This window comes from Calonectris borealis, chromosome 2 (assembly GCF_964195595.1).
Source record: "Calonectris borealis chromosome 2, bCalBor7.hap1.2, whole genome shotgun sequence".
In the NCBI taxonomy this organism is placed as follows: domain Eukaryota; kingdom Metazoa; phylum Chordata; class Aves; order Procellariiformes; family Procellariidae; genus Calonectris; species Calonectris borealis.
In genome coordinates this window covers 95,918,030-95,937,833 of record NC_134313.1, presented here as the reverse complement: position 1 = coordinate 95,937,833, position 19,804 = coordinate 95,918,030, and the positions used below count along the sequence as shown (strand labels likewise).

Here is a 19,804-nt window from a genome sequence, read left to right as displayed (position 1 = left end):
TCCTTTTTCAAAAATCCCTGTTTAAAGCAAGCTGTGAAGCCATTGTGGAAGCTAGAGGAAGTATGATAGGTGTGTTAGTCTTATTACAAATGAATCTCCATTGAATTGTAGTGCTTTTTTTTCTTTTTTTTTCCTTGAACTCAATAGCATTTTGATCAAAAGATGTTTTACTTAGATTTAGAAAATGCTGATTTGTAAGTTGACATAATTAACTGTATTTTTTTTTTACATACTTTGCAAGAAACTAGTGTTTAGATAAATACAGCTCCACGAACATTTTACATCTCATCAAGCATGAGATTCAATAGGTCTTGTGGGATTCTGAATATGACAGCAGTCACATTCTCCACAAACGTCATTACCAGGTTTTGACAATCCTTCTGAGTCTGCTTGTCTGGCATATCGTGGTCTGGAACCATTAAAGACCTGTTTCTAAATCATTAGCTTGTATAAAAGTAAGATTGTCTTATTTTAGCTGTCAGAGAAAGTATGTGTGCAAAAAAAAAAAAAAAAAGAAAATCTTTCTCTGAAACTATAATCAGTTCTAATATATTGGCAATAATCACTAATCCATTACGGTATTGAAGCTTATATAATTGAACTTAGTTCTGTGACTTTAAGTGCCTATGAGAATAATTTATTGTATCCTGTGAGGTCAGTCTTTACAGAGTTGTCTCCATCTTTCTTTTGCCTAGTATGTGATTTCTGCTAACTAGTATTTGCTTGCAGGATACATGGTATTTTTGCTTGGTAGTATTTATTTTCTGGCATTATTTGTTTCTCCAACAAACATACAGATTATCACAATGCTCAGTTGCAGTCACAGGCAGATGTAAACATCTGTTCATTATTTGCGTAAGCAGGAGAAATGTGGACACAGGTTTCCTCATAGCCTTGGTGTTGGAGAAAATCAGTTATCTTGTGGATAGCCACCATTGATGGTTACACGTTCAGTGAATGTTAAACACTTGTCTGCAGACTATGTTAGAATAGCAGTGAAAGAGTTAAATGTAGCAGTGAAAGAAAGGGAGGGGGTTGGTGAGAAGCCATCATTTATTTGCATTATTTATCACAGTTAAGAACAGGGGAACTGAGAGTGGAAGGGGCTAGTTACAAGCCATGACATTTCGTCAAGTTTTGAATTGAATCACTAATGGAATTCTTTGTGAAACAATAATTCATTTATTCATCAAAATGTGCCTCCCCTCGAAAGCAGTGGTTTTATGTATATATTCCTTCTCAGGAAAATGTTTTAAAGTCAATACAGCTCAAATGAAGTGCTTAAGACATAGTACAAGCCACAGTACATCGTAGAAGTTGATAGTTTGAATTATGTTCTGGATGTCAAATAGAAGCGTGTTGTGTTGCCTTGAAACTAACCTGCTACTAAGTTCCAGAAAACATCTTTGACTCATCTAAAATATCACAGCATTTTTCTAGTCCAATAAATTAGCAAATAGGTTTTCAAATTAATGTCTTCGTATGTAAACTAGTTTTGAAGGGAGGAACATTTATTGATTGATTGGAGTAGTTTTATCACTCTCCAAAGTAAATTAGATGTCTCACTCATAATGCTTTTTCCTTGACCTGACTAATTTACAATATGAAAATAAATGTTCAAGTGTTTTGCTTACAAAACAATACGAAATGTATTTCGTGTAGACCTCTAAATAGGTTTCCTGATTTCCAGAGCTATTGAGCACATTTTTTACTACATTTATTAATTTATTATTTTCAGTTTGTAATTTATACCAAAAATTGCTGCCTATTATTTGCAGATTTTGAATGTGATGATGAATATTTATCAAACTGGTGGTGGCACCTTCACAATCACCTCCAAAAGGAATGGGAACACAGGATGAACATAGTCCTACCAGCTACAGTGATGCAGTGTTGGGCAAATAAGTATACTATACTTACATACTTACACAGAACTCCTTGTTCTATGAACTAGTGGCAGTACTTACTAACCTATATGGATTTTGAGGCTTGATTGTGGGGTTTTATTTCCCAACAATTTGTTGGAATCCTTGAAGGAGAAATACTCTATCAGTGCGAGTTATTGCTGCCGTTACCTAGGGACCTGGTGCTTCTGCAACTTCTATGGGTAATTTGTTCCGAGATTGGATACCTTTTCTGCTACCCTGGGGAATGGAAGGTCATGTCGTGTGTCAAAGGGAAGGTAATCTGCCCTGGTCATAAAATGTTATACTGAAAACGTTATGATAAATAGGCCACTCTTCACCTCTTTTCCTCTCCTAATATCTCATGCTGTAACCTTAGCCAGTACTCATCTGAGTTATTGAGTTTTAAGCCAGATGTTAATTCCACATGTAGAGTAATTGTTACCTGAGAAGAACTTCTCCTAACAGCCATGTGCTTATGGGAGGGAAAGGAGTTGGCGTTTGCTGTATGGTTTTTTTTCTTACTAGCACAAAAAGTGCTACCATCACTCATGTGAGTGAATATTTTCTTGTGACTTTTAATTAGCTATTAAGTACTATCTGGGTTTTTTTGTAATACATTTTTGGCTTGAAATGCAGAACCTGTTGTGATATATAAATGTACCAGTCTGTTCTTTTGTTCAATAGAATATGTAGATATAGATATATATTACAGATATAGAATAAGGTGATCTTTTTTTTTTCCCTTCATAGTGTAAGCATCTAAGAAAGAGTGTTAAAAGGTTGACTGGAAAACTCTTTAAAAATTACTGACCTTTCCCTTAGCTTTATCTTTACCTTTAAATTTTAATATCTGCTTAACTTAAAATTTAACATCATGTTTAACTTAGCATACTTAGGCTTGACTAGATTAAAAGACAATACTTTGTCAATGTGTCTCTTCTTGGAGAAAGAAAATTGCTGTCTCACTTCATCTTCCTGCATATTTTTGATCTCCCTTTCTGTTACAGTGGTTAGATTAAACTGCTTCAGTGCACAGAAGATCTGTCGGCAGGTTTATTGAATGACTTCTGTTCACTGACTAGCATAGCTTAAGTTTTAAATTTAATCTCACTTTTTCTATCTGATATTAAATTATATATTGTCTGGTCAGATCAAAATATTGCACTGTATGCTGGGATCTACAGTTTGGAGAGTAAGAGTGTATGCACCACAATTTTAGAGGTGGAGGCCATACATAGCCCAAAAGAAACATTTTGGCTGGTAGATGCTCTTAGCTTCATAATTGGCAGATAGATCATCCATCCTACATTCTTTTTTAGAGTAACTGTAGGAAAAATAATAGGAAAATGGGTGTAATCCTTTTTTTTTTCCTTCTATGTGAAGCAGCTTTCAAGAATGTTGTATTACTTCACTTAGGATTTAGTATTACTTTGATTCATATGTTACTTCTGGATTCCAGAAAGATATGTAGGATATATAGGTCCTGAGAAGCTGAATTGATTTTACTGGAGCTAGGGGAGGTCTCAGGTATGTCTTAGCTGATCATCATTGTGCTCCAAAGATCAAGAGCTGTGGGCATATTGTTCCATGACTAGCCTGCAAAGGGTCTGGCTTTTTTCAATGCTTGTTTGTGCTGATAGCACCTGGGAAGTACAAGGAGTTGAGAGCTGTACAGAGCAGAAAGCTGTGGTGAATAGTTCTGGCACGGTATGCCTGGCACATAGAGGTGCTATGTAATTTATGTGGATGAAGATCAGCTGTGCCTGCCTCAAAACCTCAAATCTGCCTCTCTGACATGGTCTGTGAGTGAACCAGTCACTCAGGTTTGCCAAGCAGAATATTCTTTTCCCTTCAAACCTTGCCTCTGTTCGTCAATGGTCCCTTCTGCTCTTGTATCATGTAAGAAGCTGCATCTGATTTCCCATGGGGATGAAGTGACACCCAGAGTTTGTACTCATTGCGTTTCTGGGTTACTGTTCCACTCCTGACTGAGGTTGGGGTTTTCAGCCCCCATTTCTTTTGTGCTAATGTTATCATCTGTAAAGCTTGTGAAAACTTCCATATCCTGTAACTAATTAAATAGAAAAAATGCAGAGGGAAAGATCTAGTTCACTTGACTTTCTGTGCCTTAGGTAGCATTCATAGTGTACAAAACAACCTGCATTTATTTTTTTTCTGAGCCTCTGGTAATATAATCACAGTAGTCTGTATCTGAGCTTCCTGAAATATTTCATGTATTGTCCAAAGGCACTATATTTACAATCCCAAATGTCTAAAAATAATATTCAGTACTCTGTTGTATGCACAAAGTAGGGCAGTGATCTTGTTATGCATTCCAAATTGATTTTTTTAGGCTCTAGATTCGACTAATAAGTTTTGCATATATTAGAATTTTCTATGCTGTATTCATTGTAACTTCAAAATCCATCATTGTCAAAATTGATGTTGCAAATTTGCTAAACTAAACATGCAGTGCTCTGCTATAAATGAGGGAAGGTCATTGAGCCATTATGGTGGTGGGAGGTCCAGTGGGGAATGTTTGTCACTACTGACTGAGCTATAAGAAGCAAAGATTTTTGGATAAGCTGTATAAAGCGGATAGAAAAGGATGAGAGGATAAAGTTTGGAGAATAACTCCAATATTGCAAATCCTGTAACCTCTAGTGTGTTGTCTATAAGCAGACAGAACAGGTGGTCTGTTACTTCATATGGATTATTTAATAAATTACATTTATGGTTAATTGTTGTCTTTGTCATGAGATGACTGGATCCTATATAATTTCAATGTAATTTCTTTTACTAGATTCATTTTGGACCTATGATGCTTAAATTCTTTCTCAAAAAGCGCAGGTTTACTCGAGCAAAAATCAAGAGGCAAAATTAATCATCTTTATTACTAGAATCCAAGGATCACTTTTGCAAAGTAAAACTTTGTTAGGAGTCTGTTCTGTACGCTCAAAATTACTAGCCTGTCAAACTGACCAACAAAGCTTCACGTCAGTTAACCTTCAGAGAACTGTTTCTTAAAGTCTTTCACAAGTCAAAATATCTCAATTATTATTTTAAAACTGTACGCTGTCAACATATTTCTGATACTCGATCCCTTTTCTAAGGAATTGGCATTTTTATAAATGAATTTTTTATTAAATGAATAATATGGGTACTGTAACTAGATATTTACTATATCTAAATCTTTAGTTTCAGAAATAATGCTGTGCTTCAGAAATGTACTATCAAAATCTTATCATCATCCAGACCAACCACGCTGCAATCCAAGAAGTTAGAATATCCCAAGGGTTTATGCCTTGTTGCTTAATTAAGAAAACCTAAGCACTATTGCTTCATCAAAGACAAATCATTTTCCACTGACAAGTGGGAAATACTTGCATCCAGCAAGGCTGCTTAGCACCCAGTGGGTTTCTAAATTACAGTTCCAGTCACCAAGAGGCGCAATACGGTTAGCCCTCTTCAGGGTACCCAAGTCACAAGCTAAACTACGTCTCTTCTTAGAATGGAAGGTAACCCCTAGCCATGCTGAAGAGAGAAATTTTGGCCACAGCGTTGGACTGAAACTCTAATCTTTTCAGAAAAGTATAATGGAATTTGTAGTGGCAATTTACAGCAGGCCAGGCCTTTTTTAAGAACTGTTCAGAATAGCAGCACAGCAAATGGAACTGTATATATCTGCCTCAAAAGGAAAAAGAGAGAAATCAGCCTTGTCAGGATTTGAACTTGTGGTTTCGAGGCATTCCCCACCTGGTAATTGGACTGCTGAGCTACCCAAGTGTCCTGGTGAGCAGTTGGCAGGGTCTTGGCAGTGAAAGCTTAGCAGAGAGCTATTTGTCATTTCAGGCCATCAGGACACTTTTCATCTGTGGCAAATTCTGTTTCTAGTTCCTGCAGCACATCCTTGCCTGGTGCCTCGTTAACTGAACAACTTGTTCGATTGGGTCCTTCACTGGTAACCCTCTTTTTCAACCTTTTCTGCAATATAATGTTGCAGTTGCAACTCCAATTAAGATTAAAAGGACGCTTTCATTTGGACATCTTTCCTTTTTTCTTTTAACCCTGACCTTCTGAAAAGCACTCCCTTCTGCAGAGATTCTTTACACTTAGAATTAAGCCAATAGCTGTTTTTTATTTTTAGAAGTATAGCATCAAAAATGTATGTTTCAAAGAACTGCAAAAAAAATCATAGTTAACTATGAATAGCACTGATAGTATTCTGGGACCATGAAGAGGAAGGTGTTTGGGAACTGAGGGTAAATCATGCCTGACCAACGTGATTGCCTGGATTTGTGAACAAGGGGAGAGCAGTGGATGTCGTTTACCTCTACTTTGGGGAAGCTTTCAACAGTGACTCCCACAACATTCTTGTGTCCAAGTTAGGGTGTTACGGTCTGGATGGGTGGACAACCATGTGCCTTTAAGACTTGATTGGATGCTGGGGCTTAGAGGATGGTAGTTAATGGGTCTTCAGGGGTTGATCCTGGGACTCATCCTGTTTCACATCTTTATCAATGACCCAGAGGAAGTAACAGTGCTTGCTCATTAAGTTTGCAGATGACACCAAATTGGGGAGCCAATGTGCTCAAGGGCAGGGCTACTGTCCAGGAGGACCTCAGAAGCCTGAAGGAAAAGGCCAACAGCAACCTTACAAAATTTGGTAAGTACACGTGCAATGTCCTACACCTGGGAAGGAGATGCCCCAGCCGCAGAACAGGCTGGGGACTTTCTGGCCAGGGAGCAGCTCTGCCAAAAAGGGGCTAGGGATCACAGCAGAGAGCCAGCTATGTGCCCTGGCAGCAAGGAAGGCCATGAGCATCTTGAGATGTATCAACAGCTGCTCAGCCAGCAGATTGAGGGGAGTGATTATCCCCCTCTACTCAGTGCTTGTTAGACTGCATCTGGAGAGCTGCGTCCAGTCTTGTGCCCCCGCCACACACAGGGAAGACACGGATAACCTGAAGCAAGCTCAGCAGAAACCGCCAAGGTGGTTGGGGGCTGAAGCACTTGCCTTGTGAGAAAAGGCTGAGGGAGCTGGGCTTCGTTAAGCCTGGAGAAGAACCTAATAGCAGCCAGTACCTCAAAGTATCCAGAGATGCCTGGCAGGAGAACAACAGACAGCAGATGTGAAGTGAAGGAAGAGAGGTTTTCAGACTGGCTTTAAGGAAAAGCTTTTTCCCCACAAGGACAGCCAAGCAATTGAGCATGTTTCCCAGAGAGGTGGTCCGACCACCATCCTGGTTTTCAAGACTTGACTGGACAAAGCCATAAGTAGCCTGGTCTGATCCTATCACTGACCCTCCTTTCAGCAGGAGGTGGGACTAGAGACCTCCCGAGCTGCTTTCCAATGTGAATGATTCTGTGATCCTGTTGATCGGGTAGTCATCCATGCTCTTTTCTTTGAAATAGGCACGAACTGATGAAAGGGTACAGTCAGAAAAAAAAGTCCTCCTTTCCTAAAAACAGCCACAAGTGTCTGTCTCTCTCTATGTATAAATGTGGGGAAACATTTTCAGTTTTCAGATTGATTAAAGAAAATGAAAGGAAACCCTTTTGAAATAGGCATGCGTATTAGAAGCTTTTTCTCGTCTAGGGCAACTTGCACAGAAAAGGTTAAAGTTTTTATTAAAAGTTTTAAGATGTGGGACACAAAGTAGCAAGATTTGCTTTAGAAATAAGTTACAAATCCTTGTATCTGATCATACAGCATATGCGCTGGGTCACAGTCACCAGCTCTGGAGTGTATTTTCTGATGTTCGTCAATTTTTATCCCTCTCTTCTGTTCTTTTGAAGAGAGTATCTCATGAAGTATCTTTAGTGCTGTTCTCTTCCAGACATATTTCTTGGCAATTCCATTGGAACTCATATTTTTTTGTATTAGCAGAGAAACCAAGTAATGGCTTGTAGGTATCATTCTGTCGGCTTTTGGTGAAGACTGTCTAGGGATTCTGTTTGATTAAAAAATTCAAGGAAAAGATACTGGCTTAACCAACAGTCTAAATATTCTGTTTCTTTACTCTTCTATCCTCCCCTCCCAGCTTCCAGCCACCACCCCTACTCTCCCAAGCAAGTCCTGGTTCTAGGAATAGGCTTTGCTTTGATTTTAGAAAACAGGCATGTGTCATTGTTGTGCTGTAACTTGAGGTGGCAGTGCTGAAAACGTGTCTAGTGATGGAGTTTGAGGAACATCTTGCTGAAAAACATTGCAACCACAACATTCTGTTGGTCCTGTGTTTAATTAGACAAGTCACAACTACTTTCCTTTGAAGTACTTATCTCTCATTCTCAAACACACATCTGTTGTCAAATGTTTCTTTTTTAATATTAAAGGGTAATTGCATGCAGCTTTTGCCTCACATTTATTGGTGTCTTTTAATGAGACCTTTTAGAGGAAAAAAGAATGTAAATACATGTGGAAATATGTATGTGTACACATATACATATAAATAATCATTCCCTCAGAAGTAATTCTGTATTTGGAGACATCCTCACTGATGCTAATAAAAGTTTAAGGTAAGCTAAAATTATTTTTCTGCAGATATTTTTTTATTATAAAAACTTTCCATTTTTAAATGATATGTAATTCTGGAAATTCATTTAGGCAAATCTCATTGGGTACACATTTTACTACTAGTAATGGGAAATTCTGAAAATTCATGCTGTTGCTACCTTAAGTTAATAGAAGTTAATTGGAAGGGAGAAGTAGTAAGAAAATATGGTTTGTGAAAGGAAACAATGGCCTTTTATAAAAAGGATCCCAGTAATATTACTGTATTGTAAATCAGTGTCTCACTTTTGCGCATTGTGTCCTTAAATAAAAGCATCATATACTTCATTTCAGAATTATTAACCACAATGGGCTTCCTAGAGGTTGGCTACTGATCGCTTGCCTTAATTTATTGAATACAACTTAAGCTAATAAGGAAAAATGCATTTTACTTTATACCTTTTTGGAAAGTCTTGAATATTCTAACCTGCTGGCCTCTTCACTTGTAATCTGTTTTGCTTGCACAGGTTGTGTACTACAATCCTCCTCTTCTATCTTTGTGTACGTGCTCAATGATGTACAATTTGTAATAGCCGTTATGTTTTGCAGTATGTTGCCTATAACTGTGATATGATCCATTAATACATTATATTTGTTCACAATCACAAAGACAAGATGTCAACATGTTTGTAAAGCTGTCTTGGAAAGATGACTTAAAACTTTAGTGTGTTGTGATACTGGTAAATGCAAAGTGGTGCTGAGAAAAACATTGCTTGGTGAGGTTTATTTTGAAGGCATAGTACTTTGTACTTAAAAGCAAGTATGTCTGCTTGGTGTTTCAGCTTCTTACACTCCAGTTTAGCAGAGCACAAAGATATGAGAGTGAAGACTTGAAAAGGAAATGGATTTTTTTTTATTTTCTGGTCAGGCATGACATAAGTGAAACACTTTGAAATAAAAATATCTAAATCCCCAAGCAGCTATTATTTTCTGAAGTACCTCTGTTGCGATTTCATTTTTCTTAACCCAGCAGGTAGCTAAACACCACACAGCTGTTCGCTTACTTCCCCCTGCAGTGGGATGGGGGAGAGAATTGGAAAAAAGGTAAAACTCATGGGCTGAGGTAAAGACAATTTAATAGGACAGAAAAGGAAGGGAAAATAATAATAATGATAAAAGTATATACAAAACAAGTGATGCACAATGCAGTTGCTCACCACCCGCTGACCAATGCCCAACCAGTTCCCAAGCAGCGGCCCCGCCACCCCACAGGCCAACCTCCCCAGTTTTTTGTTCAGCATGACATCATATGGTATGGGATGTCCCTTTGGCCAGTTGGGGTCAGCTGTCCTGGCTGTGTCCCCTCCCAGCTTCTTGTGCACCTCCAGCCTCCTCGCTGGCAGGGCAGTGTGAGAAGCTGAAAAGTCCTTCGCGTAGTGCAAGCACTGCAAAAACAGCAGTCTGTTACCAACATTGTTCTCATCCCACATCCAAAACACAGCACTATACCAGCTACTAGGAAGAAAATTAACTCTATCCCAGCCGAAACCAGGACAAGCCGTTGTTTCAGACTTCATTTCTCGTAGGCTTCATTTTTATGAGGACACATGTTAGGTTTTTGATTATGCTTTGGGGAAGGAAAAAGATTAACTCTTTGAAGGTAGAGGTAAGTGACTGAGTATTAGGAAAAAGACTGTTTTCTAATCATAACTCTGGTTTTTTTACTATTATTTGTGGGCATTGTTGTCTCTTAACATTAGCAGGTAGCACTCGTTCCTTCTGAGTCTGTGGTAATGTTTTGGCCCTGGCATTGTTCTCGCATTAACCCCCAACCACTCTTTCTGTTCTCTACTGATGTGCATCTGTTACCTTGCGTAGCCATCCACCTGCGGTGGCTTTGGGCTGAAGCCATTGCACTGAGTCTATATCCCATTGAGTACATTCTTTTGATTTAATTGGGATTTAATTGTGTGACAGATGTAAGTAGGGATCATGAAAAGTGTTTTGAGTGTGCATATGTAAGAGAGCACTGAGTGAATATACTCAGCTGTACACTCTTGCTTGGGTCCTGCTGTCACTAGCTCGCTAGAAGGTCTTTGCAGAAGATAAAATCAAAGGTGTTCTCTATTAAAATTTCAGTGCGCTTGGATGACAAAAAGAAAAGAAAATGCCTTGTAGCATCTTTCAATCATTTTTCTGTATCTGTTTCCAAAGAATGGTGAGGAAAAATAGTAGATTGTGAAATGCATTTTGAGTTTTCATTTGCAATGATGTTTCTTAATGAACACTGTTGCATTCCTAGGACCTTTCCCAAAGGTCTATAGGAGCTGTTTGAGTGTACTGCATGCGGAATTGTTTTCCCATTCTGTTTGTCTGGAGAGCTTGCTTGGTACCTTCTTACTGAAGAGTCCCCTTTGTTTATGCGACTTGCTCGGCCTCTCTGAGTGGGATCTATCGCAAACTGTATCCATCTAAATCAGGACTGCTGTATTCCCTCCTCCTCAGCGCTAGTGCTCATCCAGTCCCATGCAGAGCCGATGGAGCTCGCTAATCCAGAAAAAAACCCAAAACAACAAAAAAAGAAGTTAACTCTTATAGTAGGTTGGCCTTCTGTCAGGTTACCAAGTTGGACTGGCTCACCTCAGGGCCAAAGATCAGACTGGCTGTGCTGGCCTGAAAGAGGCAGGGGGAGGGTTTGTGCCTACCAGGGAGGGTGGCAAAACGGCAGCAGCTCCCCTTCACTCACATTGGCTTAAACTTAAACAATGCTGTGTGCCCTCCGTTCCTTTGGGCCAGCTTGGCTAAATAATTATCCGTAAGGTACAGCAACCTTTTCACTTGCTGGTGTGCTTATCGTCTGTCATTCTGTCTTCAGATAGTGCTTCTTTTACTTTAATGTTGTAAAGTGTTACGAAAGTAGCCATATATTCTCTGCCACTGGCATTTCGAGCTGTGCCTTCAAATGGTACATAATTCGTTTTGGTGTTTATGCTTATTGAACTGAAAATACAGGCCATTAGAATAGCTGATCAGCTGACCAGCCTGTTCATCAACCAGATCTTTGGAGTTGTGCTCTTAAAAAAAAAAAACCATGTCTGAATGAATAAGTTCTTTTCATAGCATGTGTATCTTTACTACATGTTGCTACACACGTTTCTGTACTTTCAGAAGAGCTCAGTTGTTCATGGACTTGCAGTAATATCACAGCTCTCGTGTTAGTATTAGCTTTTAGTACATACTCAGTTCAGAAATTCTTGAAACGTAGAGAGTATTGAGGTTTGGAATTGACACTGCTTCCAACTGTTGTTGCATATAAAAACCTGTTTAAAAAAAAAAACAAAAAAAAAAAAAACCCAAACAAAAAAAAAACCTCCAAAACTGCCAGTTTGTTTATATCTTGACTTAACACTTTTTACATAATTTTGAAAGAATTTGAGTGTTGGCAAAATGTTCCCCTGACACCTCTCAATGGGAAAGAAAGGATGTTTTACAGTCGTCATAGTATTGGGTTTGAGCTTTGAGTTCAGCTCATCCGTATTTTAAGTGATATATTGAATCTCAATATAACCTTAGTAAAGAGTAGTACCAGGATATAGAGCTGGTCTTTGAAGTGTGTTTAGAGAATACTGGACATGTATTGATTTAACTGTAGAATTAAGATTGTGTTAAAGCCTTTGTAAAATAACTTCATTTGGGTGTTAACATTCATAAAGGTTTAAAGAAATTGTAAAAGCAAAAAACAGTGCAACTTTCTGACTATAGATTAAAAACTGGACTGCTGATGTTTTTCTAAGTACATCTCTCTTCTTTCTCAACAACTCTTGGGTGTAATGAGAGGAAGAGAGAGAAAATGGAACAATTAAGGCACCGTATGTACAAAACCAAGAAACCAGTCTGTAGGTCTTATACTCAACAAGAATTTGTTTTAGTCCCATCTATCTTTTTTATGTAGATAGCATTTACTCATTTGTATTGCATTTTGAGAGACTTGTACCCAGTAATGGATACTTGTGGTTGTTGTTGTTTTTTCTTTTAAGCTAAAATATATATTATATATATTAGGTCTTTGTATCTTTTGGAAACCCTTCCTTTCTTGCAGAAAATATTATATGTTTCTGCACAGTTTAACCCTACATATGTATATCGGGTGACTTGAAATCCATCCATTATCAAGCAACAAAATTACACTACATCTTAATGATTTGGGGTTGTTTCTTTTCTAGAAGAAATAAGCAGCTTCCCCTTCAAATCTTGCTAGGACAGCAGCTGCAGATGAGAATGAGCTTCCATATTTAATACATTCTATTAACTTCACACACACAAACACACACTCACTCACTCACCCACCCCAGTGTCACATTATAGGTGAACAGGCCCTAATTAAAAGCACGCACCATCTGCCCGTGTGCGGCAGCAGGGTGGCACTCCATAACCGTCCTGATTCCTATGATTGAAATGTATTATTTATGAGCTCAAAGAGAAAATATGCCGCTTGGCTGGTGAAGGCTGCATTAGGAGCTGGACAGCACCATCTAACGGTATGGAGTGCCGCTGGCTATTCATCTTTCCTCTTCTTCCTCTCCCCCCTTCAGTCTCCTCCCCCAGTATTTTTATTTGCAACATGTCTTTGGAGTTTTTTGTGATCATATTTTAGACAGTTTTGTGTCTCGTGTTTCACTTTTACACAAGATTGAAAATGGTTGTTGAAATATTACACTATTTTGGAGTTTGCAGCAGCCTTTTTTTTCCTTCCAGTGCCACACATAGGGTTTTACTTTCTGTAGTAAAAATGATCCTGATGTGATGTGGTGGTAGAGAAGTGGGACATTATCAAGACAGCTGAGCAGGATCAGTTTACTGCCATTTCTCCTTCCCCTCCCAAGCACGCATGTAAGAAAGTACCTACTGCTCAGTCTGAAAATTTTATTTTAATATTGAAATTGTCCCTATTTTTTATTGAGCAGTACACTACAGACTGCATGAAGGTTCTTTACTGGGTTGAGAAGAAAGGGGAGAGATTAGGCGATAGCCGCAGCTTTGGACCTTCCTCTCTGAAAGCAGAGATCACAACCTCTTCCTGCTTGCAGAGATCGTGCCCTGTTACTGCTTCTTAGTAGGGAAATGGATGAGGAGGTGTTGGAGGATGAGGGGTGAAATATGCTTTGTCAGAAGAGGAAAGGGGTAACAGTGAAGGAGCCCTTTTTGTTATGGTTGGTCCATCAGTCTACCTTGTTGACTGCTAGATTACAAAGTCAAAACTAGTAATAATGTATGATGTATTTAGTGGTTAGCTCAGTGACCTTTAGAGCATGCAGAATAAGAACAGTTACACTGATTCAAAATAATTTGGGGGATGATTTTTTGGTTCTTAGGCTTTTTGTTATGTTCTTGAGCTTTGCAGTATCCATGCCGAGCATCCAACAGTATGTTTACAGCAATAATGAACAGTAAGGACTGGACTGATATGTGAAGTATGAAATTTTTCTACAATAACTTCCAGTAAAACCCCTTTTTTTTAATTGAAGAATCTGGTCACTGTTTCAACTCAGGCAAGACAAGACCTTGAATAAAAAGATATATGTATAAAACTGGGCAAAATATATATGTGTGTGTATGTATATTTGTTTTTAAAAAATAGCATGTTTTAAAGAATATTGAAATGTCATAAACTGTGGCACATCTATGAATACACGTTTTCTTATTGTTTGTGTTTAGAACGTATGCCATCAGAAGGATAAGAGATGCCTTCAGAGAAAACAAGAATATAAAGGATTCTGAAAAAATAGAAGAACTAGTGAAGAAAGCCAAAGCAAACCTAGAGGTTATTCATCGGCAGGTATGTTTATTTCTCTCATTTTATTTAAGAGTTGTACACTCCTTAGTTAACTGTCTTATGCCACTAGAGATGGAAGAAATAGATCCTTGCTCAAAACATTCCTGGATGAACAGTAGTTTTTGTATGTCTGAGTTTGAGAGGGTGGGAAACATCTGTTTATCCATGGTTGCAATAGGGCATCTAGGGATATTTGTTCCATTAACCGGAACAGGCCTTGCTATCAAAAGTTTATATGCTCTTCTGTTACCTTTTCTGCTGTTTGTTTTACTATCTCTTCACTCTGCTTCTCTGTTCTGCCGTAATTTTCCTTTAAATCTGTTTCATCTAGCTCAGGTGTATTAGATTCCTTTCCTCACGCTTTCCTCCTTCCATCATAGGTTTAGAAAAGTGGCTGTGACACTCATTTGAATAGTCTTGCCTTCTGTGTTTGTTTTTCCCCACCTCCAGATATAGTGTTAGAACAGTAGCAGAACAAGAAAATCCTAAAGTGAATTAAGTAAATGCTGGCTAAATATGTCCAAGCAGGGTGCTAGATTTTTCTTTGGAAAAAGTTGAGTCACTGGCAATATTTTTCTCTGACCTTATCTGAGTAGCATTTATAGCATCTCTGTTCCTTCCACTGGGTACCATATTATTTAGGCATGAATTATACTTCGTTGAACTTTAGATACTTTATTACTTCTCATACATAGCCACTGTCTATCTACAGTGACCACTGGAAATTTGAAGAAAGCAGGCTTCTACACCTAAACTCTCTAAGGGCACTTGCAATGCTTAAGCTGTCTCTCCTTGCAAAATCTGCACTTACTGACACCGGTCAGAGCTCAGTAGTATTTTCATTAAATATCGAATGAATATGTGCACCTGTTCCTCCATGGTCTGTTTTAACATGAATCTTTTAACAACCAGCAGGTCAGTTAGCTGGATTCTTATTTCAGTAGGAAGCTGGGCCCTTTGATTTTGCAATTAAGTATGAATATTTTGGTGCAAGTTAAATTATTTCTTTGGAATTTCTTCTCCCAGGAACAGGTGTTGTTTTGTGCTACCATAGCTTTGCTATCTTTTTTTAACCCAAACACTGCTATTTTTGTATTTTAAAAGTATTTCTCGAAGAAGCAATTCAGATTGGATTGATTTAATGCAATTATATTTAAAAGTTGGGGTGTTTTTTCTCATATCTGTTGGTGATGAGTAGCATTTTTCAGCTCTTCTTTTTGAGGTTTTATCTTGGAGAGCCTTGATATCCAATATTCTCCAGGGAAGTATTAGAGGCTGGAGAAGACAATGAAGGAGGGGGTGTCGCAGGAGAATCACTCAGTCAGAGATCACTCAGGTCTGTGCTAGTAGTTAGTTTATTGAGTTCTAATCAGTAAATTTAGGTATGTAAAATAATAAGTACAGATGGATTGGCGGTCAATACTTTACTATTTCCTACGCTTAAAGTTAGTATGGGATACAAAGATTATTGCTTAAGCTTACTATACGTATCTTAAATGTTATATGCATGCGAAAAATGTCACTTACCAACCCATCGATGTCTGGTGTCAGGTAAGGGATCTCTCAGCCTCAAGGGGTAACCTTGAGAGGTGTCCCTACTCAAGGGGAGACCATCGCCATGCAGCAACTGCTGTGGAGGGAGAGCTCAATGGACCCTGATGGTTGCAGATATTTATAGCATAAAGTGGTTGATTTGTAGACAGATTTTCTGCCGTGTTAATGCAGTTTTGGATGCTTATCAGCCCAGTCTCCAGCCAAACTGGGTTTTTTTTGGGTTTGGTGCCGAGTTCTCACCGATAGCCTCACACAATAGGATTAACCTCGGTTAGACCTACTTGCTGAGCATCTCCCTGGACCAAAGTTCAGTTAGTTCAAACAGGAGGAGTGCATCCGTCACCGGGGGTGGCAGAAGATAAGAATGCACAGGGTCAAATTCTGCTAGGAAGAAAATTAACTCTATCCCAGCTGAAACCAGGACACGCTTACAGAAAGCTGCATCAAAGAAGTAACAATTTGTGGACATGGGATCTCCCGTAGTAAAATGCTACTGAAAATCTCTTCTAGATTGTGGCTAAGAAATTCCTGTCAGCATGTCAGAAAATGCTTTGTGATGGTTGTAGGAAAGAATGTAAACATTGTTTCTTTGATAAATCAGGAAAACATTACTGAGGCTACCACAGTAACTGTTTTGCCATGAAATGGATGACTGAAGTGTACTAAATTTATTTTTGTTTTAAAATATCTTAATTAAGACCTGCTTGGCACAACTTGCTTTTATAATAGCAAGTACTTCCTTTTTCTGAAACAAATTCAATTTCAAAGTATCAAAGCACTTGAAATAGGTGGGAAATACTGTTTCCGCTTTGTAGATATATATCTGGGATGGTGAAATGAGGACACTGATTCGTAGTACCTTAATGTTCGGAGTAGCCTGACTTGATGTGGGTAGGATTTGGCTCGTGCTGGTTCTATGAGCCTAAATAATAAAAGGCAGTTCTAAGTCAGACGGTGGGTAAGTCTTGCTAAAATAAAAGCTTTCCAGCTTTTCTTTCCACAAAACATGGTTCTGCTGATTCATGTGAGCCATAATAGGTCTGGGACAGATTTTATAATAAAACTCCCCTCTCTTGTCTGAGTCCTGTGAACACCCAGATTACCTTGTTACTGTAGACCCTGGAAAAAGATACCATTTCTCTAAAGCAGACTCTTGACAGGGCGGACTCTTTTCCTTCGAGGGTGTTGGTCTTGTCTTGCACCTTTTATGAAGTTTTCTTTTAGCCTAAAGATTGTCCCTCAGCATCAGATAGGTCTTTCAGCTGCCGTGGAAAGAGTAGGAGGAGCAGGCAGGCTTGGTTAATCTTTGACTGGTATACCCACTCACTGTCCTTTATAAAGGAGTAGTTGGGCTTAAGGACATTTTGCATTCATTGGTTGCTAGTGAACATTTTGATCATACATAAACATATACATGTGCCTGTACGGACACAAGTATCTCTAACAAGCCTGTATGTGAAAAATAGGTAGCTGTTTCATATACCAGCCTGTATTTTGCACTGGTAAAAATGTTATGCATTTAATTCTTCATTCAAGAAAATGACAGCAATAAAAGCTTAGACAAGATTTGTTATTTTCTTTTAGCATGGCTTCTGCTTTTTTTAATGTGCTACACTTTTTTTTCCATTTTGCTACTTTGTACTAATAGCAAAGAAATTTTATAAGAAATCTTTCTTGACTCAAGATTGAGAGAAGTCATTGAGAGCCACATTTCACTCTACAGCGTAATACATAAATATCGCTTTAAAATATTTTATGTGTAGGTGTGAATTTTTTAGCCGGGAAGATGTTCAGCAGCAAAAAGGGCATGTAGGGTTCTAGTTGCCTGGAATAGCACCGCTTGAATTTTCAGAATATGAAAATCTCTCTACATATGTTTTAGTTTTGCAAACATAGAAAACTAGTGTTTAATACAAATATCTTAAATACATTATAATCAAACTGTTGTCAAGCAAATGACATTAAGTACCTATCTTTCTGTTATGTGTTTGTTACTTGGAGGGTATCTTTGTCGCTGGGACATACTAGAATAATGCAGAACGGCCTCAGTTATTGCTAAACCTGCAGCGTTTTGCTTTTTTGTTTGTTGTTTCAAATCTCAGCTATTTAAGGGCTTCTCCCACATGCGAAACCATTCTGCTAAAGCTAAAGTTGTTTTAAATTCAATCATATTTCGATCATTCCATGTAAGTATTTCGGGAAAAATGTACTTGAAAACTAAGGAATATTAAAGAGCCTGACACAACTTCCCATTTTTAACACTGCTAAACCAGTGAAACTTACATTGAAGTATCTCTTATATGTCACACTTCTAGAAATTTTCCAGACAGAGTATAATCATGCTGCATTCAGTTTTGGAAGGGTGTATGTGTTTATCGTATATGTTTGTGGGAGTAACAGACAGTAACACACGTAGTAACATAATAGGCAATGGAACTTTTTAACAGAAAATAATCTCATAAAAGAAAATTAGTTTATCAAGATAATTTTTTGACACATGACTCCCTGCAAGACTTGATATTTGGGTAATAAAGATTTTTTTTTCTCTGAGTCATTCCCCCACCCCCCACAAAAAAAGTGTTTCTAAAAAATGGAGCTGTTGTTTGTTGCAGAATTTCTATTATGTTTCAGTGTCATCTCACTTTCAGCTGTAAAGCAAGAGATAAATATTGGAAAAATAGCAACACTGTCTTAAAAGTAAGCTTTTCATCAGGACTATTAAAAACCTTAGCATCTAAATTCATATTAATATTTACTTGCTGTCAAATTTAATCATGCTCTGTGGAAAAAAATTCATTCTTGCTCCCTGTTTAATTGAAGAGATAAGTAATGAAGTCATCTGACATTATTAAGACTTTATATTTAAAGCTAACCAAGCATAATATAAAGTGCTTTTATTTTTAAATGCAGAAGCACTGAAGCAAAGATGAGATCTAGCATACATTTTTTTGCTAAGTTTGGGGTTTATTATGATGTAGTGCATGTTGGTAATGCTGACTTTTTCATAGCATGTCAATAGAAATTAAATAATATCCCACCATGCTGACAATTTGTTGTTACTCTGAAATCAAATTTATATTCACTTTACGTTCTAATTTATGGTTTAGTCATCAAAGTGACCATTGAAGTGTAAGGTTCATAAATAACTATTTGAATCAGCCTGGTGGGAAATGTGAAATAGTGACAGATTACTGTCATTTTGTTCACGTCAGTCACTGTAACATTTGCTTGAATGTTATAAAAGTATCTTTATAAAGCTGAAAAGCATGGAGGAACATTAATCTCTGCCTTAGTCCCCCTCTGCTTGTTATTGGTTTCGATTTAAAAATAGTCTGGCTAAAGGAAGGAACAACTCTGATTCTTTTCCCAACACTGTTTGTGAAGATTTTTTGTGTGTGTGTTTACTGTGTAAACGGCATAATTTGTGGTGTCTTCCCTGTAAAGAAGGGCATTGTGAGAAATGCATTGTCACAAGAAAGTTTGAAATAGAAAGTTTTAAAAAGTTTTGAGGCTAAGTCCTGAGGTCCTTTGAGGATTATCGTGACAGACATTCCCCAGCTGTGCTAATATGACTTCATTTGTGAGTTTCCATCGCTATTGGAATATGTTAGCCGTAGGAGAATTTGCCCTGAAATGTTACTGCTGTTGCTGAGATTCAAGATTTATAGAAGCCTCTCTGAAGATAGGATAATACTGAGTGTTTTGAAGTATTCGCTAGTTTTCTTTGCGGCATGCTGTCTCTCAAGTTTTGAACTGAAAATATAAAAGTGAAATTCTAAGCTGTGATTAAATCCCTGTTTTAATTTATAGGACATCTCATTCTTATGTATTCCTTCACAGTACTTTCTCCTCAGTTTTAGATTGTAGCTGGAAACTACCGGTCATCTTGCTGTCCAGCCAAGAAGGATTATTTTGGTTTTCCTGGCAGCTTTGAAGGCTTTAGTATCAATTGTACTGTTTTTGACATCACACAACTACAGTACTCTTCAGTAAAACAGTTTTGATATTTCATAGCCT

General features: G+C 37.9%; 1 protein-coding gene across 15 annotated transcripts in view; it reads left to right on the top strand.

Annotated features, from left to right (window-relative positions):
• Window positions 1-19,804, top strand: part of LYRM4 (LYR motif containing 4) — a 90,820-nt gene that overhangs the window by 9,846 nt on the left and 61,170 nt on the right. For 12 of the 15 annotated variants that reach the window (XR_012672475.1, XR_012672472.1, XR_012672474.1 and 9 more), the window contains exon 2: window positions 14,116-14,236. Coding sequence is in view for 8 of the 15 variants with exons in the window: in XM_075142628.1 (XP_074998729.1) it covers window positions 14,116-14,236 (121 nt within the window). In the remaining 7 variants the exon portion in view is untranslated. Of the gene's footprint in view, window positions 1-14,115; window positions 14,237-14,945; window positions 14,968-15,441; window positions 15,570-19,804 lie in introns of those variants that run through there. The other 3 variants (XM_075142627.1, XM_075142629.1, XM_075142633.1) reach the window with 3 other exon arrangements.